This window comes from Propithecus coquereli, unplaced genomic scaffold (assembly GCF_000956105.1).
Source record: "Propithecus coquereli isolate 6110/MARCELLA unplaced genomic scaffold, Pcoq_1.0 Scaffold400, whole genome shotgun sequence".
Taxonomy (NCBI): domain Eukaryota; kingdom Metazoa; phylum Chordata; class Mammalia; order Primates; family Indriidae; genus Propithecus; species Propithecus coquereli.
The window spans coordinates 189,064-212,975 of NW_012149731.1; the positions used below are offsets into that span (position 1 = coordinate 189,064).

Genomic DNA, 23,912 nt, shown 5'->3' on the forward strand with positions numbered 1-23,912 from the left:
TCCGGAACCTGCCTCGGACCACCTACTCCAGTTACGAGCGACTGATTATAATCTTTAAGCAAGCAGGTTTACAGAAGCAGATAGCATTAGTTAGGTTAAGGACCATTCTTTCTCCAGTTAAGCAAGCACAGTAAAACTTCAACCATAGGCAAGACAGCTGGAAAGTTTAAACAATCAGTTATAAGAAACAATCAGTTTTGGCTCGATCACTTTGTTTTCCATCCTTAGCCACTAGTACAAAGTACATGAGTAGATTCTTCCCAAATGAAGCAACGGTGCTAAATTTTAACTTAGGACAGTCCTGAAGGCAGAATAGAGGCAATCTACTTTAAAGTCAGTGTGTGATTTCTTTGATTCTCTTGTCTAGTTAAGTGTTAACCCACAAATCTCAACATATTTCTAATCTAACATCATAACCTACTACATTTGGGGGGGTCCACTACATAAGGCATCCACTATAACGTCTTCTACATAGGCACTCAGAAAAAGGTTCCTGATGCTGTTAATACTATTTGTAATCGTAATTAACATTTTTCATTGTGTTGCTTAGACACCTTAGGAGTAACAAGACTGGGCTAAAAAGAAAGCTAAGCAAAAACCTTTCTTTTTGAGAACAATCAACTGTGTTGTACATTATTTATGCTGCCTTAAATAAATTCCACCCAAATATTATTTTAAACAAATTGCTGCCAAATGGTTTCTAAAGTAGTATCAACTAAATTTTGCAGATGACCACGTGTTTCTTAAATCCATATTTCAAATTTGATTTTAGTGAGTTATAAAATGTAAGGCCATTTTTAAAAAAATACTTTGGCACTGTTTTGATTTTGGCAGGGGAAAGCTGGTTAATACAACCGAATATACTGGGAATTGGAATTCACTTCAAGCCGGTTCCTTGTTAGAACAGGGTAAATTAATTCATATCTTTGCCTCGCACAAATGTTTTATTTACAGAGAGTATCTGCTCAGAGCACATTCTTTTGGTTATATAGCATTTCTCAATCAAGCCCAAAATCCCACATGCATTTGTCCACAGCCCAATTCCTGCTCTGGATCCCTGCTATCACTCAAAATTCAAAGAAAAAAAAAATTAATGCAATTTTAGAAAATGGCAGTATCATTGCATACTACTTTAGCTTTTTTTCTGATAATATGTTTAAGATAGGAAAAAAACAGGAGCTTTCTCTAGAAGTAAGACTATATTGACTGTTTTAACACGATTGAGATATAGAGTACAAGAGTACATATATCATTGCCTTTCGAATAATTTTTAAAAGAAAGAAGGAAGCAGAATTCTCCTTGAATTCTGCATTTATGCTCCTGTAGTTTCCTCTGGCTGGAATGTCTTTTTTCTCCACCTAGAAAACCCCTGCTTATCACTCAAGGTGCAGCTTTATTGTTACTCTCCATGGGAAGCCTTCCACAACCCCAGTAGGCGAGATTAATTGCTCTTTCTTCTGTTTTACCCTTGTGGTTTCTTCATGCCCAGTTGTATCACTTAACACAGTGCACTGTGGCTGTTTGTGCAGAAGGCGGTGTCACCTGGATTCCTGCAGTCTTTACCTTACCCCTCTGTGTACCATCAGCCTCTGCTCCACACGTTTGTTCATTTCAACATTCATTTATTCATCAGATATTTATTTAGCATCTACTGTTAACTTTTGCTGCATAGCAAATCACCCTAATACTTTTTAATGGTGTAAAGTGATATTTTATCATCATTGACGGTTTCCATGGGTCAGAGACTCAGGCAAGGCTTGGTTGGCTGGGCAGTATTTGCTCAGCACATCTCCCCTGGCTGCAGTCAGATGGTGGCTGGAGATGGGGCAGCTGGAAGATGTCTGTGCATTACTCTCTTTCCCCATGCAGGCCCGAGGCCCCTCCTGTGGCCTCTCCAGTGTGGGCTCCCTACGCTATGTCCCCTGACTCAGGGGAGTCATAATGCCTACCTGGGACAGCTAAAAACATTAAGAGTGAATATTCAGGCTAACAAGATGGAAGCTAAATCCTCCAGGCTCCCCAGACACAAACTGCCGCTGTCCCTGCATTCCCTGGGTTATTAGTAGTTGCAAGGCTGACTGGATTCAACTTCAAAGGGAAGGGAGTTAAACTCTATTTATTTTTCTTTTTCCCCCAGCTTTATTGAAGTATACTTGACAAGTAAAAGTTGTATATATTTAATATATACAAGGTGATCTTTTGAGATATATATATATATATTATATATAGTCAAGTGATTATTGCAATCAAGCTAATTTACATATCCATCACTCCATGTAGTTACAATTTTGTGTGTGTGTGTGTGTGTGTGTGTGTGTGTGTGTTGTGAGAACACTTAAGATCAACTCTCAGTGATTTCAAATATACAACCCAGTGTTATTAACTATGATCACCATGCTATGTATTAGATTTCCAGAACTTATTTATCCTTCATAACTGAGTTTTGTACCCTTCAGCCAGCATCTCCCCATCTCCCCCACCCTCCAACTTCCTGGCAACCACCATTCTACTCCCTGCTTTAACTTTTAAAATGTTTCACATATAAATGTGAGATCATGTAGTATTTGTCTTTCTGTGCCTGATGTATTTCACTTGTAATATCCTCCAAGTTCATCCATATTGTAGCAAATAGCAGGGTACCTTCCCTTTTCTGGGGCTGAATGAGGTTGTATTTCATATATGTACCACATTTTATTTATCCAATTATCATCAACGGACCTCTTAATGGGAGAGTGGCAATATTCTAGGTGAACGTGTGGGGTGGGATGTCTCACTGTGGCCACCTTTGGGATATGCAATCTGGAACACCTACTGTGTACCCTGCATTGTACAGTGCCCTGAGGATACCACTGTGAATAGAACAGACATGATCCCTTCCCCATGGAGCTTGCATAAGGAACAGACAGAATATAAATAAGTTAAAAAGATAATTTCTTTAGCCATAAAAAAGACAATCATATAGTGCGTTTCAAGAAAGGCCTTGTTAAAGAAGTAATTTTTTAGCAGAAATCTAAATAAGAAGCAGCCGGTCCTGCCAAGAATTGGCAGAAGTACCTTCCAGAAGAGGTCCCCACGTAGGACAAAGGCCTTGGATAGGAATGAGTTTGGATTATTTGAGAAGCAAGGTGAAGGCCAGTGTGACTATAGTGTTGTGCATTGAGGGGGAGAGTAATAAAACGTGAGGTCCCAGAGGTGGGTAGAGTCTAGAAATGGGGGTCCTTGAAGACCATGATAAAAATGTTGGATTTTATTTTGTATGGAATAAGTCATATGAGGTTTTCAAGCAGGGGTGTAACACGATCTGGTTAAAAGATAACTGTAGCTACAGTGTGGAGCGTGGGTTGAAGAGAGAGAGGAAAGAAGCAATGAATTTGATTATAAGATAACTTACAGTAGTCAGAGCAAGAGTTGCCGGAGGATTGATTTAGGGGAACAGTAGTAGAAATGGAGAAAAGGACACTGTGTATTCTGGAGGCTGGATGAATTTGTACCCCAGACATAACATTTCATACCTAATGATCACATTTTATATTGATTGTACATGAACTATATGGATTCCCCACTTGGCCCCATAGATTGTAAGTGTCTAAAGGATAGTGACTACTTCTTACTCATATTTGTATTTTCCAAAATACTTAGTGCATTGTAAGTACTCGTGAATATTTGTTGAAGTGAACTTCATTCTTTCTTGGGGAGCTTCCCGTGTCTTAAAAGTACCTATAATTTAATTTATTGTAACTATTTCTTAGAAATGTAAAAAATTGATTTTTTTATAGATTTCTATTTGAGGCTTTCTATTGAAAATATGGAGAGTGCTATATTTTAGCCAGCTCTTCCTCCTCTCTGAACCTCTTCACAGAAACAGGGGTGTGTGGATGGATGATGGATGGATGATTGGATGGATGGATGGTCAAATGGATGGCTAGGTAAGGTGCTGTTGCTATTGCACTTCTGTAGAAGAGAAATGAACATGCAGATTGGTAGTGATGCTTGTAGTCCCCCATATTCTGATGCCTAGAGAGGAGTTATTCATAATTTAGTCGGTACACTAATGAAAATTTTACATTGCCCCACTCAAAAAAATTCATTTTGCTGTTTGACCTGTTTTCCACTTTATGATCTTATTTGTGTATTTGATAATCCTATCTTAATGCAGATTTCATTGCTAAATTACTTTCTGTGAAAAGATGAGTCTATCTGACCCTTTGTGCATCTGAAATCCTGAAAAAAATCTATAGTTGAGATAGAATATGTAAAAATCTATTGTGTTTGGGGAAAAAAAGATTATTTTCTGACTTTTTACATTTGAATGCTGAAGAAAGAGGCACCTTTAACTTTTACTTAAAGACTTTTTTAGGCACTTAATTTTTCCAGGTATTTATTAATTTATTTAATTGGGAAAATCAGTATTTTAAAGTTTGATGTAAATATTGTATCTTTCTAGTTTAGACAATTAAAAAACCTTATACCTCACTATATTTATTATTTTTTATTACTCCAGCCTGGTTTTAATAACTTTATGTCTTCTAGTTTATTTCATTTATTTATATTATATCACATTCCTGAAAGAATTTGAGACAGTTTATTAAAGTACACACAAAGTGGACATTCAGGAGAAAAAATTGAGGAGAAAAAAATATACCAGTGTTCCATTGGCCTAGAATGTGAGTTATGTCAGGACAGCATAAATTCTCACCAAGGAATCTTTATTGCTTATTAGGGAGCATGGTCCATAGTACAAGTTCAATAAATAACTTGTACAATGAATGTCTGAAGTTAGTTAACAAAGCATACACCAACAGATTCATTCACTTGGGTGAGGTTGATCCACAGTTTTGACTCAGAGCTTTGTGCTAACAAGTGAACAGAGAAAAATACTGCTAATGAACAATCCATGATATCCATAAGATGAGATAAAACCATTTGATAAGGAGATATGCAACTCTTCCTAGGCCAAGAAGTGTTTATATTATATCCAAATCCAGTGGATGCTCATGGAGAGATCACTGAGTAATGTGGTTCTAACATTAATCGTCCTTACAATAATATACAATCCATTTTAAAGGTTTATTTTTTTCTTCCCACAATCCAATGGTAACTTTGAATATTAAGACTCAAGACTCTTGAGGACCAGATGGGCCACATTTCTTTTAGCTAACTTTCCATGAATATTATTTTTCACATGCATGTTTTTAATAAGATTGGAATAGAAATTATTTCAAGGCTACGCTCAGTGTCAAGAATCTAGGGTGTAGAAAAGGCACTGCTGTGAAAATGAGGAATCAAATGCTTAAAGAGCCCACTGAACTAACATTAAAGTTTGTATTATCCTGTTCAAGGTGTGTTGGCTCTCCAGAACTCGTGCCTGAATAGATGATGATCATTCTCTGCATGAAGGGGGGACAAGAAAGTTCAGATTGTCGGGACTGATACTGTTTTAGGAAAATTTTTTTGGATTCCAGTTCATTATGTGGACAAATTATATGTGACCCAAGACCCACATTCTTGAACTATGCAACACTACCACTCTATTTGTATGCAAGATAATTTTTAAGGAACCAATCATCAGAGGTACACGATCATCACAAAAGAAAATCTCAGTAAAGCACTTCTAGAAAGACTAACACTGAAGGATCTAAAACAAAGACGTTCCAAACATACTTCTGTGTCACTGGATGAATTGAATTACTAGCAAGGGTTCCTAACTTGAGGCCCATAGAATCTTAGATGATCTGATCCCTCGTCGATTGTATCAAAACTGTTGTACGTGTATACACGCACACACATTTGTTCTGCAGAGGGGGTCTTCAGATTTTTCAAGTGCTGAAAGAACTTTGTGTTCTAGAAGGGTTAGAAATACTTCATAGGGTTGTAAATGAGCCACTTAAATATTGATGGATATTAATAAAAGCGAATGACTTTGGAATTGGAATAACAGCAAAACTATTCTATCTTGTAAGAACTCTACTGCATGGCAGGTGTTTGTTGGACCATTCTTGATTTGTGACAAAACCTTGTCCTCTGTACATGGAAGATTGTTTCTAAACTCCTCATATTTGTTGTGACAACAAATATTTATTGAAAAAATACTCTGTACACAGACAGCACCAGCATTTTGTAGTTTGTATCCTTTAGGGATATGCAAACTCTAGCTGGGAATTAACTCAAGGCTATTACACAGAATTATCAGATGAGTTGTGACTTAGGAACGGATAGGAAACTGAATGGCTGTAGAAATCTTGGCAGCAGATATTATACTCTGTTGGCAGGGCAAGTGCTAACGTGAATGACCTTACCATAATTTTTGTCTCTTTTTTATAAATTGAAGTGTGAAGAGGGAGAGTCCAATGGACACAGCATAGAATATTGTTTCTCAGAGTGCAGTGGCCACAGCAGCAGCACCTGGGAACTCGTTAGAAATGCAAATATTTGCACCCCATCCCAGACCTAATCTGGAAGTGGGCCCAGCAATGGGGATTTTAAGGAGTCCTCCAGGTGACTGGTACACAGTAAAGTTTGCAAAATACTGATTTATGTCATGTGTCTTCTACTCCACACCTGAGATAGGACAGGGTACCTTGATTCACAACTCTACCAAGACTGCCTGCAATGGAGTAAGAGAACTTTTTAAAGGAAGATCACTGTTAGTTATCAAAGAAAGAGGAGTCAATTCTGGACAGCCAAAAAATATTCAGCACCCTCCGTATCTATTACATTGATGAAATTTCCCTTATTCATGTCATGCAAGTATCTTGCACTTCAGCATTATTGTGGGAGGTGACTTCCCTTCCAGAGCTTCTAATCTCTATGGAGAAGGATGCCCGCTGGAGTAGCATTAGGGTCTTTCTGCAACCCACCCCCAGAGAGAGTCTCTGACTGCTCAATTGCAGTAGATGACCCTGACACTGCAGCTTAGCTCTTTCACTTCTTTCTCTTTGGTGTCTGTTTGCACGTAGAAAGTGAATATATTTTGCCGTCCTCTGTACCATGCTGTAAGGAGGCTTGCCCTAACAGGGAGGGCTTGTTGTTGTCCACAAGCACCGGGGAGGTTAAGTGTGCCTAATTCTGAGATAAAACCATTGTTGCTCTCCTAAATAAATTATATCAGCTTTATCTGTAATATAAATAATAAAGCTGACTTTTGGATTTTTGCTTATTTGACTCATGAATCTCTCTCTGAGGCAGAGAAGAATAGTGTCAAGTATGGGGGGGGCTTTGAACCTTAATAATTGTCCCCTTTGAAGTTTTCCTTTAATAGCTAAACCATCATAGGATAGTTTGTCTTATTTGTGTTGTTTTGTTTGTATTACTCCCTCATACATCTGAGTATTTATAATTTCTGCAAATACTCCTTTGTATAAAGAGACATATGTTTCAAATGGATTGTTGCCTGGGCCTCATGAATAACTTGGATGAATAGTTGGTATAATCACTTACGTGGGAAATCTCTTTCTAGGGGGTGTTTCCTTCTATAGGTTTGAGTCCGTTTTAGAGGGAAAAACTATTGAGTCACTGTCATCAAAATGAATTTAGCTCTAAATATATTTGTCATGATAATATACGTTTGGAAAGATTTTATAGAAGTAAAAATGTTTTTATCATTGATTCTCTTCTTATGCATATGAAGACATGCCGATTGATGTGAATTCAGTATATTTCTCTAGGCTGCAGAGTGGAGCTAAGGTCCATCTTCTCTAGGGCTTCAGGTGTCTGTTCCATGAAATGTGTGTATTCAACAAAATAACACAGCTGCTTATTATTAGCCTGGTGCTTACTCAAAGTTAGAATAATTAACTGCTGAATCTTCTTCACTCTGCTTCTCTTTTCCTTGGAGATTTTCTAACCAATAAATCACTAAACTAACACTGCTGAATTTATAAGATGAAAGCCCAAAATGGTATAGGTAAAAGAATGAAAAGTCTGATATTATTTTCCTAAATGCTGTTTGCAGGTTATCTTTGAACTCAAGGGGGAGCAGTTATTTTGCCAACCATGTGGGGGTGAGAGCAGCTGGAAATGAGAACATATACTATATGCTCTTTGTCTCTGACGTTTATTTTCTCATACATTTTCATTAATACATATTTGCTTTTCTTAACTGTCATCATTTATCCTGTAATATATGCATTGTGAGTACTTTTCTCTTAGAACTAATTGTAAGCATCCATCTCTTAGAATATGTACTCAGAAAGAGCCATCCAAAATAGCCTTGTTATTGTCTATACAGCATTTTAATCATTATGATCTCATGTGATCACGTCTCCAGTGAGATGTGCTTCCTGAGAAAATGTAGAGATGGAATGTGTTTGTTAAAATTCAAGTTGAATAAATTACCGTAATATTCAGAAGAACATTGGCAGGGGAAAAACAGTATTTTCAGAAATCCTGTTTTGCATCCATAATGTTTCATACGTTTCTCATTCTAAAACATACTGTGTTATTATGGATGTTTAAATGTCATCATAGAGTACAGGTCAGTGTTGCCTAGACAACAGTATACTTTCTGAGCAAACAGGGTTTTTTAACAGCCGTAAATTCAATGCCATCACTGAATTATAGCATGGGCTATTAGAGCAGCTTAGAGCAATTACATTTACTTATCCCAAACTAACCATAGACTGAGCAAAGTTAAGTGAAATAATTAACCTCCTACTACAAAAGAAAAGACCAATAAAAAGGTACATATAAAGGTATATAATAAAACTGATCAAAGAGTTAAAATGCCACATTGATTTAAATTGCACATTTCTCAAAGCAAGCTAGAGTACTACATTTCCAAATGTTAATCTCATAAATCGTCATTTACCTTTTTGTGCCAAGACTAGAGTCACTCCTTGTTATCTACACTTTCAGCTCTACCCATTTGAAGAAAAGCCTGTTCTCAGAAAGCTTAGGAAGCAATTTCATTTATAGTGAAGTGGTATAAAATTTTCACTTCGAATCTCCATAGGGAAGCATGGATTATTGAAGGTTTTCTGTTGAGAAACAATTACTCCATCCATTTACTGAATATTGTTTATTTTTATGTTGTGAAAAACGCCCTGTGGGCCTCTTAGAACTTACTGGAAGAACCAATTTGGGAAGAAAATATCCAATTAGCTCAAAATTTTACGACATACACAGAGTTTGCATTCTTCGAGAGTCAATACGTTTGTTTTGGAGTCTTTGTGTGATTCCTAAGATGTTAGGCCTTGCCTTTGAAACTCCCTCATTTCACCACGGTCATGCAAATAGGTTTGCTTGATTAAAATTACTAAACCTAATACACCAAAGGCTTTCTAAATTCTTCTAATATCCCAAACGGTTCATGGTTCATAGTGGAAGATTAGCTGTTACACTAAAATTCACAGCATGAGAAGATATCTCAAATTACCTGTCTCTGTTTTGTGGTACCCAAATCAGAAGTTGTAAATTTAATCTCAGTGTTTCTTTAGTCAACAAGACGCATTTTTATTTGGATTAGGGCTTACTAACCTCAGAAGTGGTAGATGCCCAGCTTTCTGGAGCTTGCCCTTCTGTCTGGACCCTGTAACTCAGAGCAGATTAATTTGCCTCATCATATAAATGTCTTCAGGACCTTCTGCTGTCATTTGCCAGCTTCCTGTCCTTACATATGAAAAGTCTTTAGGACACCTGCATTTTCTTTTAAATAATAATGATAGGTAAAATTCATTGAGCAACACTATGGATCAAACACTGCTCTCTTTGGGTGTCATGGCCCCCAAATTTTGATGATAGGATTAGCAATCAAAATAGGTTGAGAGCATCACCCCTGATTACATTCCCTCGTTCCTCCTCTGAGACTTTTCTCAGTCAGTGTCCTCTCTCACTCTCATTTCTTCTATCCCCTTATCTTCAGTCTCTTGCTCTCTGTTGACTTTTTCCCTAATAGTACAAACAAGTATACTTTCAATTATTTTATCCTAGGGAAGTCATTTCTAAATTCTCTTCATCCAGTCTTCTGTTGCCTCATTTTTTTTTGTTTTATATATGTGTGTGTGTGTGTGTGTGTGTGTGTGTGTGTGTGTGTGTGTGTATGACATATCTGCATGTAGTCGTTCCTTCATATCCTCAAGGGATTGGTTACAGGACCCCCTCAGATATCAAAATCCATGGATGTCCCTTATATAAAATGGCATATTTGCAATTAACTTATACACATCCTTCTGTATACTTTAAATCATCTCTAGAATACTTATGTTACCTAATACAATGCAAATGCAATGTAAACAGTTGTTGTACTGTATAGTTTTGTTATTTGTGTTATTTTTATTGTTGTATTGTTATTCATTTATTTGATTATTTTTTTTTAATATTTTTGATCTTTGGTTGGTTGAATCTGCAGATGCAGAACATACAGATGTGGAGGGCTGACTGTGGACATGTATATCTGAGTGTGTATGTGCATATATATATATATGATAGTCTGCACCCTTTCCCAATCTATTTCTATATTATTCATAAGATGTCAGTGCCTTGCAACCCATCTTCAGTAACCCCACCTCTTCTATAGTAACTCTCTAAAGGCATGTTGATTCATTCAACCAATGTTATTTTTGAACATCTACTCTGTGCCAGGCACTGTTCAAAGCTCTAGAAATTTAGTGGTGAGTGATCCAAACACTGTCCCTGCCTCCAGAAAGCTTACGGTCCACTGGAAGAGAAAATATAATATTAGTCAGATACACATGTAAATACATAATTGTCACTTGCCAGATGCTATGAAGAAAACACAGAAGATGTTTTGATCAAATAGAGGAAGACCTAATCCAACTCATGGGTTCAAGGGAAGGGACTGAAGTCTGAAGGATGAGTACAGGTCAACCCGAGTTAGGAAACAGTTTTTATAAAGGCCCTGAGGCAAAAAGAAGCAAAAAAGCCTTTAGAACAAGGCTTCTGTGATTGGAGAAATGCAAGTTAGGGATAGAATTCCTGAGACCATGTGCAGGTAGAGAGAGGCGGGTCCTGATGTGAGGATGTGGTTCAGGCTTAGGATATAGTCTGTAGACTACAGGGGATGTGATGCTAGGGAGGGCCGGCTATGCAAGGGTTGGGCAGGGGCCGGGAGGAGGCAGGGTGACCCCTTACATTTCTGTGTATTTACTCTCCAGCTTCCTCAAAATAGTTCTGGTCTCCATATCCTAAATTTTCATTCATTTTTACTTCAGGGATTTCCTCTTTCAGTTATTATTGCATGCTCATCAAAAAAATTTCTTCTCTTCAGGCTAAGATATAAAGAGATTTTTTTTCTTTGAGACAGGGTCTTGCTCTGTCGTCCAGGCTGGAGTGTAGTGGCGCGATCATAGCTCACTACAGCCTTGATCTCCTGTGCTGGTCTCAAGTGAGCCTCCTGCCTCAGCCTCCTGAGTAGCTGGAACTACTTAGTGCCTTAGTGTTATCACTAAGGCGCACACCACCAAGCCCGGCTAATTTCTTTTTATTTTTTATAGAGATGAGGTCTTGCTATGTTGCCCAGGGTGGTCTCTAAAGGAAATGAGAAGTATTTTACCCCTAAATATATTTCTTTGACATATTTTGAGATGGCTGCCATGAGCCTCACAGATAGAAGTAACACTGCAAAACTGTCTTTTGTGAAGGGAAATTTACCTCTGTAGAGAATATGTATAAATACAGCGGGTCTATCCTTACCTAATCTAGGAAAGATTCATTTAGAGTCTGACAGAGATTAAAGGTCTGAAAAGAAAGGTTTACCATCTGTTCTCTTTGAGGGCTGCTACCCATAAGATTTCATTTACATAACAAGACCACCTTTGCTAGCTACCCAAACTTCTTCCTCTCTCTCTTCCAATACCTGTTTTTCTGCTTTCAAGCCCCCCTTCTTTAAAAAGCTCTATACCTCATTGAAGAGTCCAATCTTCGTTCTGAGTATTCCAGAGTACACACGTTAAATAAATCTGTATATTTTTTCCTCCTGTTAATCTGCCTCATGTCAGTGATTTTTCAGCAAACTTCATGGGGGCCAGAGGCTTTACTCCCTACTTCTGAAACTCCTGCCTGCACCTCCCAAAATGCTGGGACTACAGGTGCGAGCCACTGTGCCCCTCTCTAAAGAGATTCCTCTTAAAGTTCTTTGATCATCTCTTAGAGAAAAAAATGATGGGCTTATATTTCATACCCAACAAAATGCATTTTAACCCCTCAGGGTTCCATGAGGGAAATCAGATATAGAACCTTTTTGTTTGTTTACAGATTCCTAGGAAATTTTTTGGAATTTTTAACCTTTCTGTGTCATTTCTCAAATTGAAATGCAATGCTATGTGTTCCTTGATTAGTTTTTTAGGCCACTGCTCTCAAACCTTTTTGTTTTCAATATACTTTGACATAGCTTTTGAAAAAATCACATGTACAACAAAATTAATGGACAGCTCTCCCCAGGATCACAAACCTGTATGCTGATTACCAGTTCCACAATTCCACCATGACTTTCTCATGAAGAAAATCTAACCAGGATGCAGGTGAAAGTGAAGAGCAGGTTATAAAGGAATGTATATGTATATACAACATAAATTAATATCTTTTACATTTTTGATACATAAACTCGTAGTGACATTTTTGACACATACCTAAAAATCTTCCAACAAACATGGTAATATTTAGAGACTGAGTCGAGATCCTCCACTCCAGTCTAATGTTCTCAGCATCTTTCCTGTTTACTCTGCAGAATGGCCCAAAAGTTGGAGGCATTTAGTGACCACAGTTTACCTTTATGATGCCATGCAGACCCTGGGTTGCAAATACTTTTAAGAAGCTTACTATCCATTTTCATAGCTACAACATTCGCCTACATGAGCCATAAAAGATGAAAGGCATTCTCAGTGTTAAATGCATGGTATGGATAGTAATGATTTTAGGAATTCCAGGAGAGAGAGTATAATTATGGGTAGACAAGTTGGGCAATGAAGATACAGGGATCAGATTAATGACAAGTTAATCCCATCGCATTCTTCTTTCTTAATTCAAGTGACACCTCTTCTAAGAGGCTTTTCTGAAGCACCCTATCCTGAAAACACTCCATGAAGCAATTATTCTTTATTGTATCATCCTATCTCCTTCTGAGTACTTCTCAAAAATCAGAATTTCTTATATTTAAATATTTGTTATCTGTGCCACTCACTAGGATATTATTTCCATGGAGGTGGACACTTTTTATTTTGCTCACACTATAGTCACAGGGACTCTCAGTGCCAAGCACATGTAAGGCACTCAGTTATATTTCCTTAATCAGTTAGATGCTAAAACTTTTAAGTACTCTAAGTGTATACTCAAAAACTCTGTTTGTTTGACTTGCCCAGGTTCTTTGTGCCAGCTCACAAGTGTCCACCCAAATGTTCTTTTGAAAAATTTGTATTTTTATTGGGTTGAATGTGACTCTCTCAGTTCATAGTGAAATACAAGCAGCTGTCTTATTTCTAATATACTGTTTCAAATTTAAGGCAAATAGTGTCATGCCTACTTTTTATTTTCTCCAAACTGATAAGGTTAACCCCATGTATAATTTACCACAGCATATATTTTTCAAAAATATTTCATACTTATTTGATAAACACATCCCTCAATTTAGGTGTAATGTTAAGTAATGATACGTAAAAATATCATGCAAAGTTCAAATTGGCAGAAAATCTTTTCTTACTCAACTCTGTGTTTGTGTGTATGAATTTTCTGTGTGTATGTGTGTATGTGTGAATTTTCTCTTAATTTTCTTTATTCCCAAACGATAAAGGCTGGTTGATGATACTTAAAAATACTAGCTTAAGGCAACATGTTCTTTAAAAAAATTTTATTTGGAAAAAATAGCTATAATACATTTAATTATCTTATTTGTATTTCCTTTAGAATTTCTTTTTTAAAAGATGGAGGACTTGAAATAGCCAACGTGACTAAGGCTGATGCTGGAATTTACACTTGCACAGCAGAAAACCAGTTTGGGAAGGCAAATGGCACAACACACTTGATTGTCACAGGTGAGTGCATTTCTTAACTATGGCTTTACATAGGGGTACTCTGTATGGTATATTATTATGGTCAAAGAAATTGACTCTGTGTTTTTCACAATGTGCAGTACACTTTGAAGAAAGACCTGAACTTGAGTTTGCACTTATGTTATTTTAATAGGTGAAAGTCAAGGCAACACTTCTTAATATTTAACATAGCACAATATGCACAGGGAATGTGTTAGTAACTGTTCTAGCATAATGGACCATAAGAGTTATAAATAGCATATGTTGATGATTTCATTTTATTGTAAAATAAAATTCTATCGTGTGAGATATTTTGGTTATACTTTTTCCTTATAATTGATCTTTTCTGGAGATGTTCAATTCCAGGAAATATTAATAACATGATATCAATAATAGTTGCTAAAAGTTGTGGATATATTTTTTTTCATTTACGCATTCATGAAAATATGTGAGCACCTACTATGTGTCAGATGCTAGGGCTATATCAGTGAGCCCATTGACAGAGAGACTGCCCTCATTAATCTTGAATTCTACTAGAGGCAGAAAGCAAATAAGCTGTGGGATTAAGAAATAAGACCACTATTACAAGGAAAAATTGTAAACAATCAGGAAAGTAAAAAGGAGTATATGGGGAGAAGTAAATTAGATCATTAGAAACAGGATGATCAGAATAGACCTCACTGAGAAGAAGAGATTTGGACAAAGATTTCATGAAGATTAAGATGTCAACCAACAGACTGGGGACAATTATGCAGACCATTTGTAGACCTTGTTAGGACTTTGGCTTTCAGTTAGATTGAAGAGTGTATCTGATGCAATATTTGGAGCAGAGGAATGACATGATATGAAATACCTTTTTAAAAAATTAGTCTAGCTGCTCTGTTGAGAAGAGGCCATGAGAATCAAGGGTAGAGAGACAGAAGAGGTCTCCGGAGATCATTGCTGTAAACTAGACAGGACGTGACCCAAACGAGGTTGGTAACAGAGAAGTTGATGGGATGGAATCTAATATTGCATATATTCTGCCTGTAGACTCGACAAGAATTGCTAGCAAATTGAACATGAGGTCTGAGGGAAAGGAAGGATGCAAGGGCGACTGCACAGTGGTTGGCGGACAACAGGAAGAATGGCAGTCAAAACAATGGAGATGGGATGGGCTGGGGCTTGGATGGCTTTGGGGAGGAGGAAGATCAGGAGTTCAGATTGGGCTTGTTGACTGTGAGATCTTCATTAGGATTAAAACAGCATAGGTTTACTTTTTGCTCATGCTGCAGGTCTGTGGTGGGGCAGCTATGCTGTCCATTTCAGGAATAAAGGGTTCTGATGTCTCCACCATCTGTCACGTTGCTCATCACTATGGAAGGGGAAAGAAGGCACACCAAATTACACATTAGTTCTTCCAGACTTCTGCCTGTGGGTGTCACCCACAACTCCTATTTACATTTCATTGGCCAAAGCATTTGGCTACTCCTGAATACAAAAGTGTTCAGAATTTAATCCTACTGTGTGCCCTAAAGAAAGTAATGGTGGACAACGCCCAGGTGGAGATGCAGAGTAGGGAGTTGGATATATGAATCTGGATTTGGGAGAGAGATTGAGGATAGAGATATGTATCTGTTAGCATAAATGGGTACTTGAAGCCAAGAGACTAGCTGAAATCCCTAAGAGAATGAGTGAAGATAGGGAATTTAAAAAATCAAGGACTAAGCTTGAGACATTCCAACATTAAGAGATTTAGGAAAAGAAGAGGGATCATAAAAAGAGAAAGAAAAGGAATGAGCAGCATAGTAGAGGAAAACTAAGAGAGTGTGGTGCCCCATAAACCAAGGGAAGGAAGTGTACCAAGATGACAGTGATCGAATAGAGCAGATACAGCTGAGAGGTTGAGTAATATGAGACCAAGAATTTACCATTGGATAATGCAGTAGGATGGTTATTGAGGACCTTGATGAGGACAGGTGGGTTGGAAAGAAAAAGCCTAAGTAGACTGAGTTAAAGAGGAAATTTAGTAGCATAATTGCAGACAACATGTATAAATGACTCTTTTAAAGACTTTTGCTCCAATGTGGTGCAAAAAAATTGTATACACAAGGAGTACAATGCGCACTACCCAAAGGATGGACATATTTGAAACACTGACTTCAGTGGGGGGGGGAACCAAGGGCAACACACGTAACCTAAACATCTGTACACCCATAATTTGATGAAATAAAAAAAAAAAAAAAAAGGGAGTAGCAGTGGAGAACGTGGGGTCAAGAGAAGTTTAATTCACAATAGATGGAAGGTAGGTGGTGATGTCAGGGAAAAAGAAATGTGCATGTGGACATTTGCTTTGGGGAAAAAGAGGCAATAATAAACATGTTAACATAGTGTCCCTCTCGTTGTACCTATTGTAAGCATCTTTCACACAGTATTTCAAATCCATGCTGACAGTAAAAAGTCTGAGTCTATTTAAATTTTGATGATCATGCATTTTCTAGTCAAAGTTGGTGAAAACACAGTCGTTTGAATTTCTACCTCCTCTATTTCACAAAACAATAAAACTAAGCCAAAATTGATTTGTTAGTGGTATTATAACTATTATTTGTAGATGACTTTAATTTTTAAACTTATATATCCTATAAATTCAGATTTTCTAATGACTTCAACAAGAATTAGTACATCCAGTGAAATATATGATAGCTCTGCATCAAAATGCCTATTTTAATCTTGAAGACTTATAATTATATAGATGTATATATATATATATACCTATGCATCTGTAAACATATACACTGTAAGTTAGGTAAACAGTCTGCCTGTGCAAATTGCTTTCATCACAATAAAAAAGCTAAAGTTTTACTAAAAATTATTTCCCCAATAGAACCAACGAAAATAACTTTGGCACCGTCCAACATGGATGTTTCTGTTGGCGAAAGCGTCATTTTGCCCTGCCAGGTGCAACACGACCCACTGTTAGACATCATGTTTACCTGGTATTTCAATGGGGCCCTCACGGATTTTAAGAAAGATGGATCTCACTTCGAGAAGGTCGGTGGGGTAAGTTGTAACACTTTCCTCATACTTTTTCTATTACACGTGTCCCTGACGCATTGCCTCCGAAAAACATCTGGCATGTAGGTGATGCTCTAGAAATGTTTGTGAAATGAGTGATTCTGGTTGAGTGGTTCTCAATTCTGTTTTGATCTCATTTTATTTTTGTAATTACCAGAAAGTGAGCACATTTACTTCAACCTGTAATGTTAATTAAATTTGATGTGGTGTATTTATATTAAATGTGATTCTTTGTGACAATTTTGTTGTAATATCCCATGGAAAGGAAAGTTTTCTTATACAGGTGTTCATTTTTAACACAACATATTTGTGATGAAGTGGGAGGATGTTACATTTGCAAGTGTCTTATCCAGGTGCTTCATCCCAATTAATCCTTGCAATTGCACCAGACATTCGTGGTGAGACTTCATTTTTCAGGTACACAAACCAAGGATTTGAAAATTTGATTAACTTGACCATAGTCACTCAGCTAGTTAGTGGTGGAACTTTAAGCCCAGATCTGTGTGTCCCCACAACACAAATGCTTTCTAATGTTCCATTCCATTGTCTTCTACTTTTGTGATGGTTCCACATGAAAAACAATTATGGATTTACAGGAAACATTGATACTTGAAGGAGAACAGTTAAGAAATGGCTCAGTGCTGGTGAGCCACCCAGACTAACAATAAGCCTGACAGAACATCTGAGAATGGCAAGGCCAGCCTCCCTTTCAGGTCTGTTTGTCTTGACTCAACGACAGCTTCATTCTGTTTGGTTAAGATGTCAGTGGTGGATAGTCAAGTCTGGGTTTTGTCCTTATGGACTTAACATGTAGGCATCACTAAAGCAGAAAACCACATGATGGTCAACTCAACTATGGTCATTTGACAAAGATTTCTTATTAAATGTATGTATATGTATTCATAAGCATAATCATGTATTAAGATCATACACAACTTAGAAGGATGGTGTTATGAGGTGAATTGTGTCCCACCAAAAGATATGTTCAAGTCACAATGCCCAGTACCTCAGAATGTGACCCTATTTGTAAATCGCCATATTACAGAAGTAATTGGTTTAATTAAGATGCGATCATTCTGGAATAAGGCGGGCCCTAATCATAACTGGTGTCCCTATAAAAGAAGGCAGTTTGGACACAGACACACAGAGAGGAGAACACCATGTGAAGCCCAGACACAGAGGAGAGATGGCCATGTGACCGTGGAGACAGAGATTGGAGTCATGCTACCACAGCCAAGGAATACCTGGGGCTACCAGAATCTGGAAGAGGCAAAGAAGATTCTCTGCCTAGAGATTTTGGAGGGAGCATGGCTCTGCCAGTACCTTGATTTCAGACTTCCAGATTTCAAAAGTGTGAGAGGATAAATTTCTGTTTGTTTTAAGCCACCCAGTTTGTGGTACTTTGTTACAGCAGCCTTGGTAAACTAATAAAAAAAAGAAAGATTTTAAAATAAAATTGAGATGGTTCGATACTGAGCCACAATTAAGTATAATTTCAGTACCCTTTTGATTTTTTGTCATACATTGTATGACATTTTGGAAGTACTACTTTTCTAATTGTTCTGACTAATTCAAGGCTTTTGAAGTTGCTACAATTTACTAGCATTTCTGTTACCTAGAGAGACCACATCAGAAGAACGAGAACAAATGGTTTGAGGAGAAGGAAAGAGAAGTTTATTACTTTAACAGCAAAGGAGGAAAATGGTAGACTGTTGTTTTGAAATCCAAATTCCTGTCCATGAGCAGAAACACAGAGCTTTTAAAGGGAAGGCCCTCAGTTCTAGGCTATTGTCGTTTAACTACAGTTAATGATTCTAATGGTCCCATCTCAGCTGAAGACAAAGCCTGTGACCTCTGCCCGCCTGGGAGGCCCACCCAGACCTCCTCCTCCTCCAGCCAGGCGCTGGGCCTGGGATGGAGCCACAATTTCTGAGCTATCTCTTATAACACAAGGAACAAAAGACATTCCCCTGCCCCTCATTACCACCTGCCTGAGGCAGGGATTCAGGCCTCAGTTCCCAAAAAGAGTGGGGGAAGTTTTAAAGAGACGGAAAGACAGAAAACATCTTTTGCCATTTTTTTTCAGGTCATTCCCTCTGTAACATATTCCCCACTCTCAATTTTATGTTGCCATATTTATGGGACAAGGGGTGACTATACTGTTACATTTCTTTTACTATTGTTTTCAATGCCCATTTTTAAAAAAAGTTGTCACTAATATTTTCTGTCACAACAGAAAAAGGCCAGTATTGTCAGTCAGCCCTCTATTCCATACCCAGGGTCTCTTATAGTTTCCCTTTCCTTGGGCAGCAAGCTTGGAAGGGTAAAAGGCTAACACGTTACCTTCATAAAGACCCCTTATCCAATCTGGGAAAGTCTTCTCCTTTAATCCAGCTCTTCTCCTAACTTTAATTTTTAGGTAAAGAATTCAAATGGAAACATTAGTTACCTTTGCCACATAATGAAGATAATTTTGTTTGTGATTGATTTATCAGCTGGTTTGTAAGCTGCCATAATAGTGTATCTAATACAATGCCCTCTGTCTTAGCTAATGCTAAATAAATGTGTAGTGAAAGACTGAAAATCCAAAGTAGTTTGATTGTAACACACATCAAACAGTCACAAAGAAACACTTGCTAAGACTGAGCCAGATTGCTGCTTTCGTTAAAAAGAACTCGGAGTTAAGAACATTTGAGTTTATAATGTAATTTAACTCTCCTGATTTACATGGCCCTGATAGGTTTTACAGAAGGCATAAAGTCATCTCTGTGCAAGAGTCAGGTATCTGAAATGTGAAATTTCATAAATTAATGCTATCACTTGCCAATTCTGTTCTTTCTCTAACATGCTGGTTCATGGCCTATGAATTTTTTATTGACTTGTGCCATTAGTAACTTAATATTCTCCCATCAGTATAAAGCTGTAAGCCATACAGGATGACATTACCCTTAAGCACAGGCAATTAAGTAAATCGGGTTTTGTATTGCACGAGAAGGAATCACATAACAACTCTTGTCCTCTGATTGTGTATTCATTGCAGCATACACATTAATACTGGTAGTCTGCTTGGTTTTTTTCCCCCAGTGGGTTCATAGATATATCCACTGTTTTCCAAAGCAGCAAAACTTGAATGAGGAGGCTGGTAAGTGGGAGAGTTGCTTAGAAAGTTATATAGGAAGAGCCATGATTTTAAAAGCGAGAAGAGGTAGTTCAGATTATAGAAAATTCAACTCATAGCTTTGAACTGATTCAGCCAATTGTTGGAACCATGCTAGGTAGTCAGTGTTCATTCATTTGTTTTTAAAAGGACACACCTTTTGGAAAAATTCTGTAAGCTCAAAAAGCTCTGATAATTAAGACCAGATCTATTGTGTAGACTTGAACATCATGCCAAGGAGCACAATGACACCAGTCACATGTTTCGCACGACTGGAATTATACATTGAGAAAAACTTCTTAAACCGAGTGTCTAAAATAAATTGCCACATCACAAAGGAGAAGTTGGAGTCCAAAGACGTGCTTTAGTCTGTGCCCATGGGAAAAATCAAAGTCATATAATTGAATCGGCAGAAAAAGACTTCCACTGAAATCCCTGTTTGCCAAGCAAAGCCCAGGTATAGGCACAGTGTGGTGTGATTAGAGAAGTGGAAGATTAGTATTCAGATACACGAGAGTTCTAGGGTGAGTGAGTCATGTAACTTTTTGTTTTTTATTTTCTCATCTCTTTTCACATCAGTTTTTAGTACAGTCATATGTGACTTAACACTGGGGATACCTTCTGAGAAATACATCATTAGGTGATCCCATCTTTATGAGAACATCATAGAGTGTCTTTACACACACCTAGAAGGCAGAGCCTACTGTGCACCTGGGCTGTATGTGTGGCCTATGGCTTCTACAGACCTGGACAGCATGTCACTGTCCTACATAGTATTGGCATTTTTAACCCAATGGTAAGTATGTGTATATCTAAACATACCTAAACATAGAGAAAGTATAGTAAAATATGGTATAAAATATTAAGAATAGTACACCTGCATAGGGCACTTACCATGAATGGAGCTTACAGGACTGGGAGTTGTTCTGGGTGAGGCAGTGAGTGAGTGGCGAGAGAATGTGAAGGCCAGGACAGCACCGTGCACTACTGTACACTTTATAAACACTGTACGCTTAGGCTGAAGTACACTGAATTTATAAAAAGATGTTTTTCTTTCTTCAATAATAAAGTAACCATAGATTACTGTAATTTTTTTACTTTATAAGTTTTGTGATTTTTTTTTTAGCATTTTTACTCTTTTGTAAATAACATAGCATAAATCACAAACACATTGTATGGCTGTACAGAACTATTTTCTTTCTTTATATCCTTGCTCTATAATATTTTTTCTATTTTTAATTTATTTTTTACTTTTTAAATGTTTTTGTTAAAACCTAAGACATAAACACACATATTATCCTCGGCCGACACAGGGTCAGGATCATCAATGTCACTGTCCTCCACCTCCACATCTTGTCCCACTGCAAGGTCTTCACAATATGCATAGAGCTGCCGTCTCCTATGATGACAATGCCTTCTTTTAGAATACCTCCTGAAGGACCTGCCTGAGGCTGTTTTACAGTTGACTTTTTTTAGTAAGTAGAAACAGTACTCTGTAGAAAAGTATAGTATAGTAAATACATAAACCACTAACAGTCATTTGTCATCATTATAGAGTACTAGGTACTGTATGTAATTGTATGTGCTGTACTTTTATATGGCTGGCGGTTCAGTAGATTTGTTTACACCAGCATCATCAAAAACATGTCAGTAATGCATTGTGCTAGGACATTACAATCGATATGACATCACTAGGTGATGAGAACTTTTCAGCTCCATTATAATGTTATGGGACAAGCATTGTATATACTTTCCATCATATTGGCCATGTTTCCTCCCACCAGGAGATCTCTTTCTAAAACAACTGCTTTCTCTCCTTTTTGCCTATCTAGATATCTTTGTATATAATTTTGTGCATGTAGGTAAGAATGTATATACTTACAGGTATACCCTATTATTTCTCATATGCACAATTATAAGAAGAGACACAGGCCCAGCAATATGTATATAGTAGTGGTCTGTCATACCCATAGTTAACCAACAGAATTTCACTCCATGCCCTTAGCCAAAAAAAAAAAAGGAAAAGAAAGAGATTTCATGATTTATACGAATATAATATCTTCCTTTTCTTCCTTTTAAATAAACCTTAACTTCTACTGATAGGAAAAGGGAGGTAATAGTCTGAAGGTTAAGAGAAACAAAAGAACATTGTTGACTGGTATCTAAAGACTTAAAGCCTGACAATTTAAGTATGATCTTAGGGACCTTCAGGGATAATTATGACTTCTCTAATAAGCTCACTTTTGGACTTAGATGTGTTATATAATAGGGCTCACTGTAGACATAAACTTTGGAACCTAAACACACTAGGATTTCACTGTATACAGTAAGGGTGTTTAAATGTGTGTGCTGTGATAAACCTGATGTGGTGCGATACTTTAGAAATGAAGAATGTCTAGGACCAGGCTGTGCAGCCTTACAAACGTTTTGTGGAATTGGATCTATGATGAATTAGAATGCATGTGGATAAAAGTCACTGGAACAATAAGACCTTTAGCAGTGACAACCAATCTGCCACTCATTTAACTGCCTCACTTCAATATGATGTATTTCCCACAAGCCTCAATCTCACAGCTACTGGTGAGCTTGAGACTTGATGTGTTTTTCAACTCTCGGTGTTAGAAAAAAATTTCGTTGAAATTGATCCTTTATGTGTGATAATACAAGTGGTCACTTCGATTTGATTTATTTCGTGGAATTATTTGGAGTAAAAGTTTGAAAACAACACTACTTTTACAGTACAGAACTGTGTGGAAGATACATGAAGCAAAGCACTCATTCCCCCAAACAACTTCTGGTGATATTCTGAGATTTTAAACATCTCCCCCTTGAACTATCTTATACACTTTGTACCTTGTCCAAATTTAAAGCATCAGCTGATTTGAAAGGATCATTAAAAGACTGTACCCAGTAACAAACCTATAAAAGCGGGATCAGACCAGGGGATTATTATTCATCTTGCACACCCTTCCCTGAAGCGTGACTCCTCCAATAATGTTGTTTGGGAGTAAAGAAACAAAGATTACCCAATTCCATCCAGAAAAGGGGAAATGCATAAAACAGTTGATGTTCAGTTATTTCCCTAACTGATCATTTACTCATCCAGGCAAATAGAGGCTCAGTTCCTGCTTAAAGTGTGATTGATATCTCGGGGCTATGTTTATTAAGTACAATATTTATTAAAATGATTGGTTCAAATCCAACATTAACCCTGTAAGATACATGTAAATTTATAAGATTAGCCATAGTCAAACCAAGGAACATGTGACTCGTTGTATTAAAACGCGTTAAAAAATGACAGTTAAAACAAACCAAGGCTATAAAGGAAGAAATTTAAAGAAAAAGATGTACAAATATTTATCAGACAAATGCAACAAAAAGAAAGAAAGAAAGAAATGTTAATTTCAAATCATAATTGAAGGCAAGCTTTAAGAGCGAAAAGGATAAATTTATTTTGGAAAATTTTCTTGTCACCATGAAAATATAATCATCACATAATAATACTCTAAACCATAATATTCTAAAAATGTACTATTAAAATTTATCAGGCCAACGCAAAAAGAGAAGAAGAAGAAGAAACAAACTTTGAGAGCTCTTTCAACCACCAGTAGACCAATTTGCCAAAAATTAAAAAAGACAATTTTGATACTATAATTAATTAGAATAACAGATACACATGAAAGATTTACTTTATAAATAGAAAATACACATTCCTTTTCATT

The 23,912-nt window shown here is 37.1% G+C and overlaps 1 protein-coding gene across 1 annotated transcript in view; it reads left to right on the forward strand.

Moving 5' to 3' along the window:
• CNTN3 (contactin 3 (plasmacytoma associated)) overlaps positions 1 to 23,912 on the forward strand; it is a 256,477-nt gene that overhangs the window by 181,815 nt on the left and 50,750 nt on the right. The window contains exons 10-11 of the mRNA XM_012652863.1: positions 13,855 to 13,982; positions 16,843 to 17,018. Coding sequence (XP_012508317.1) covers positions 13,855 to 13,982; positions 16,843 to 17,018 — 304 coding nt within the window. The remainder of the gene's footprint in view (positions 1 to 13,854; positions 13,983 to 16,842; positions 17,019 to 23,912) is intronic.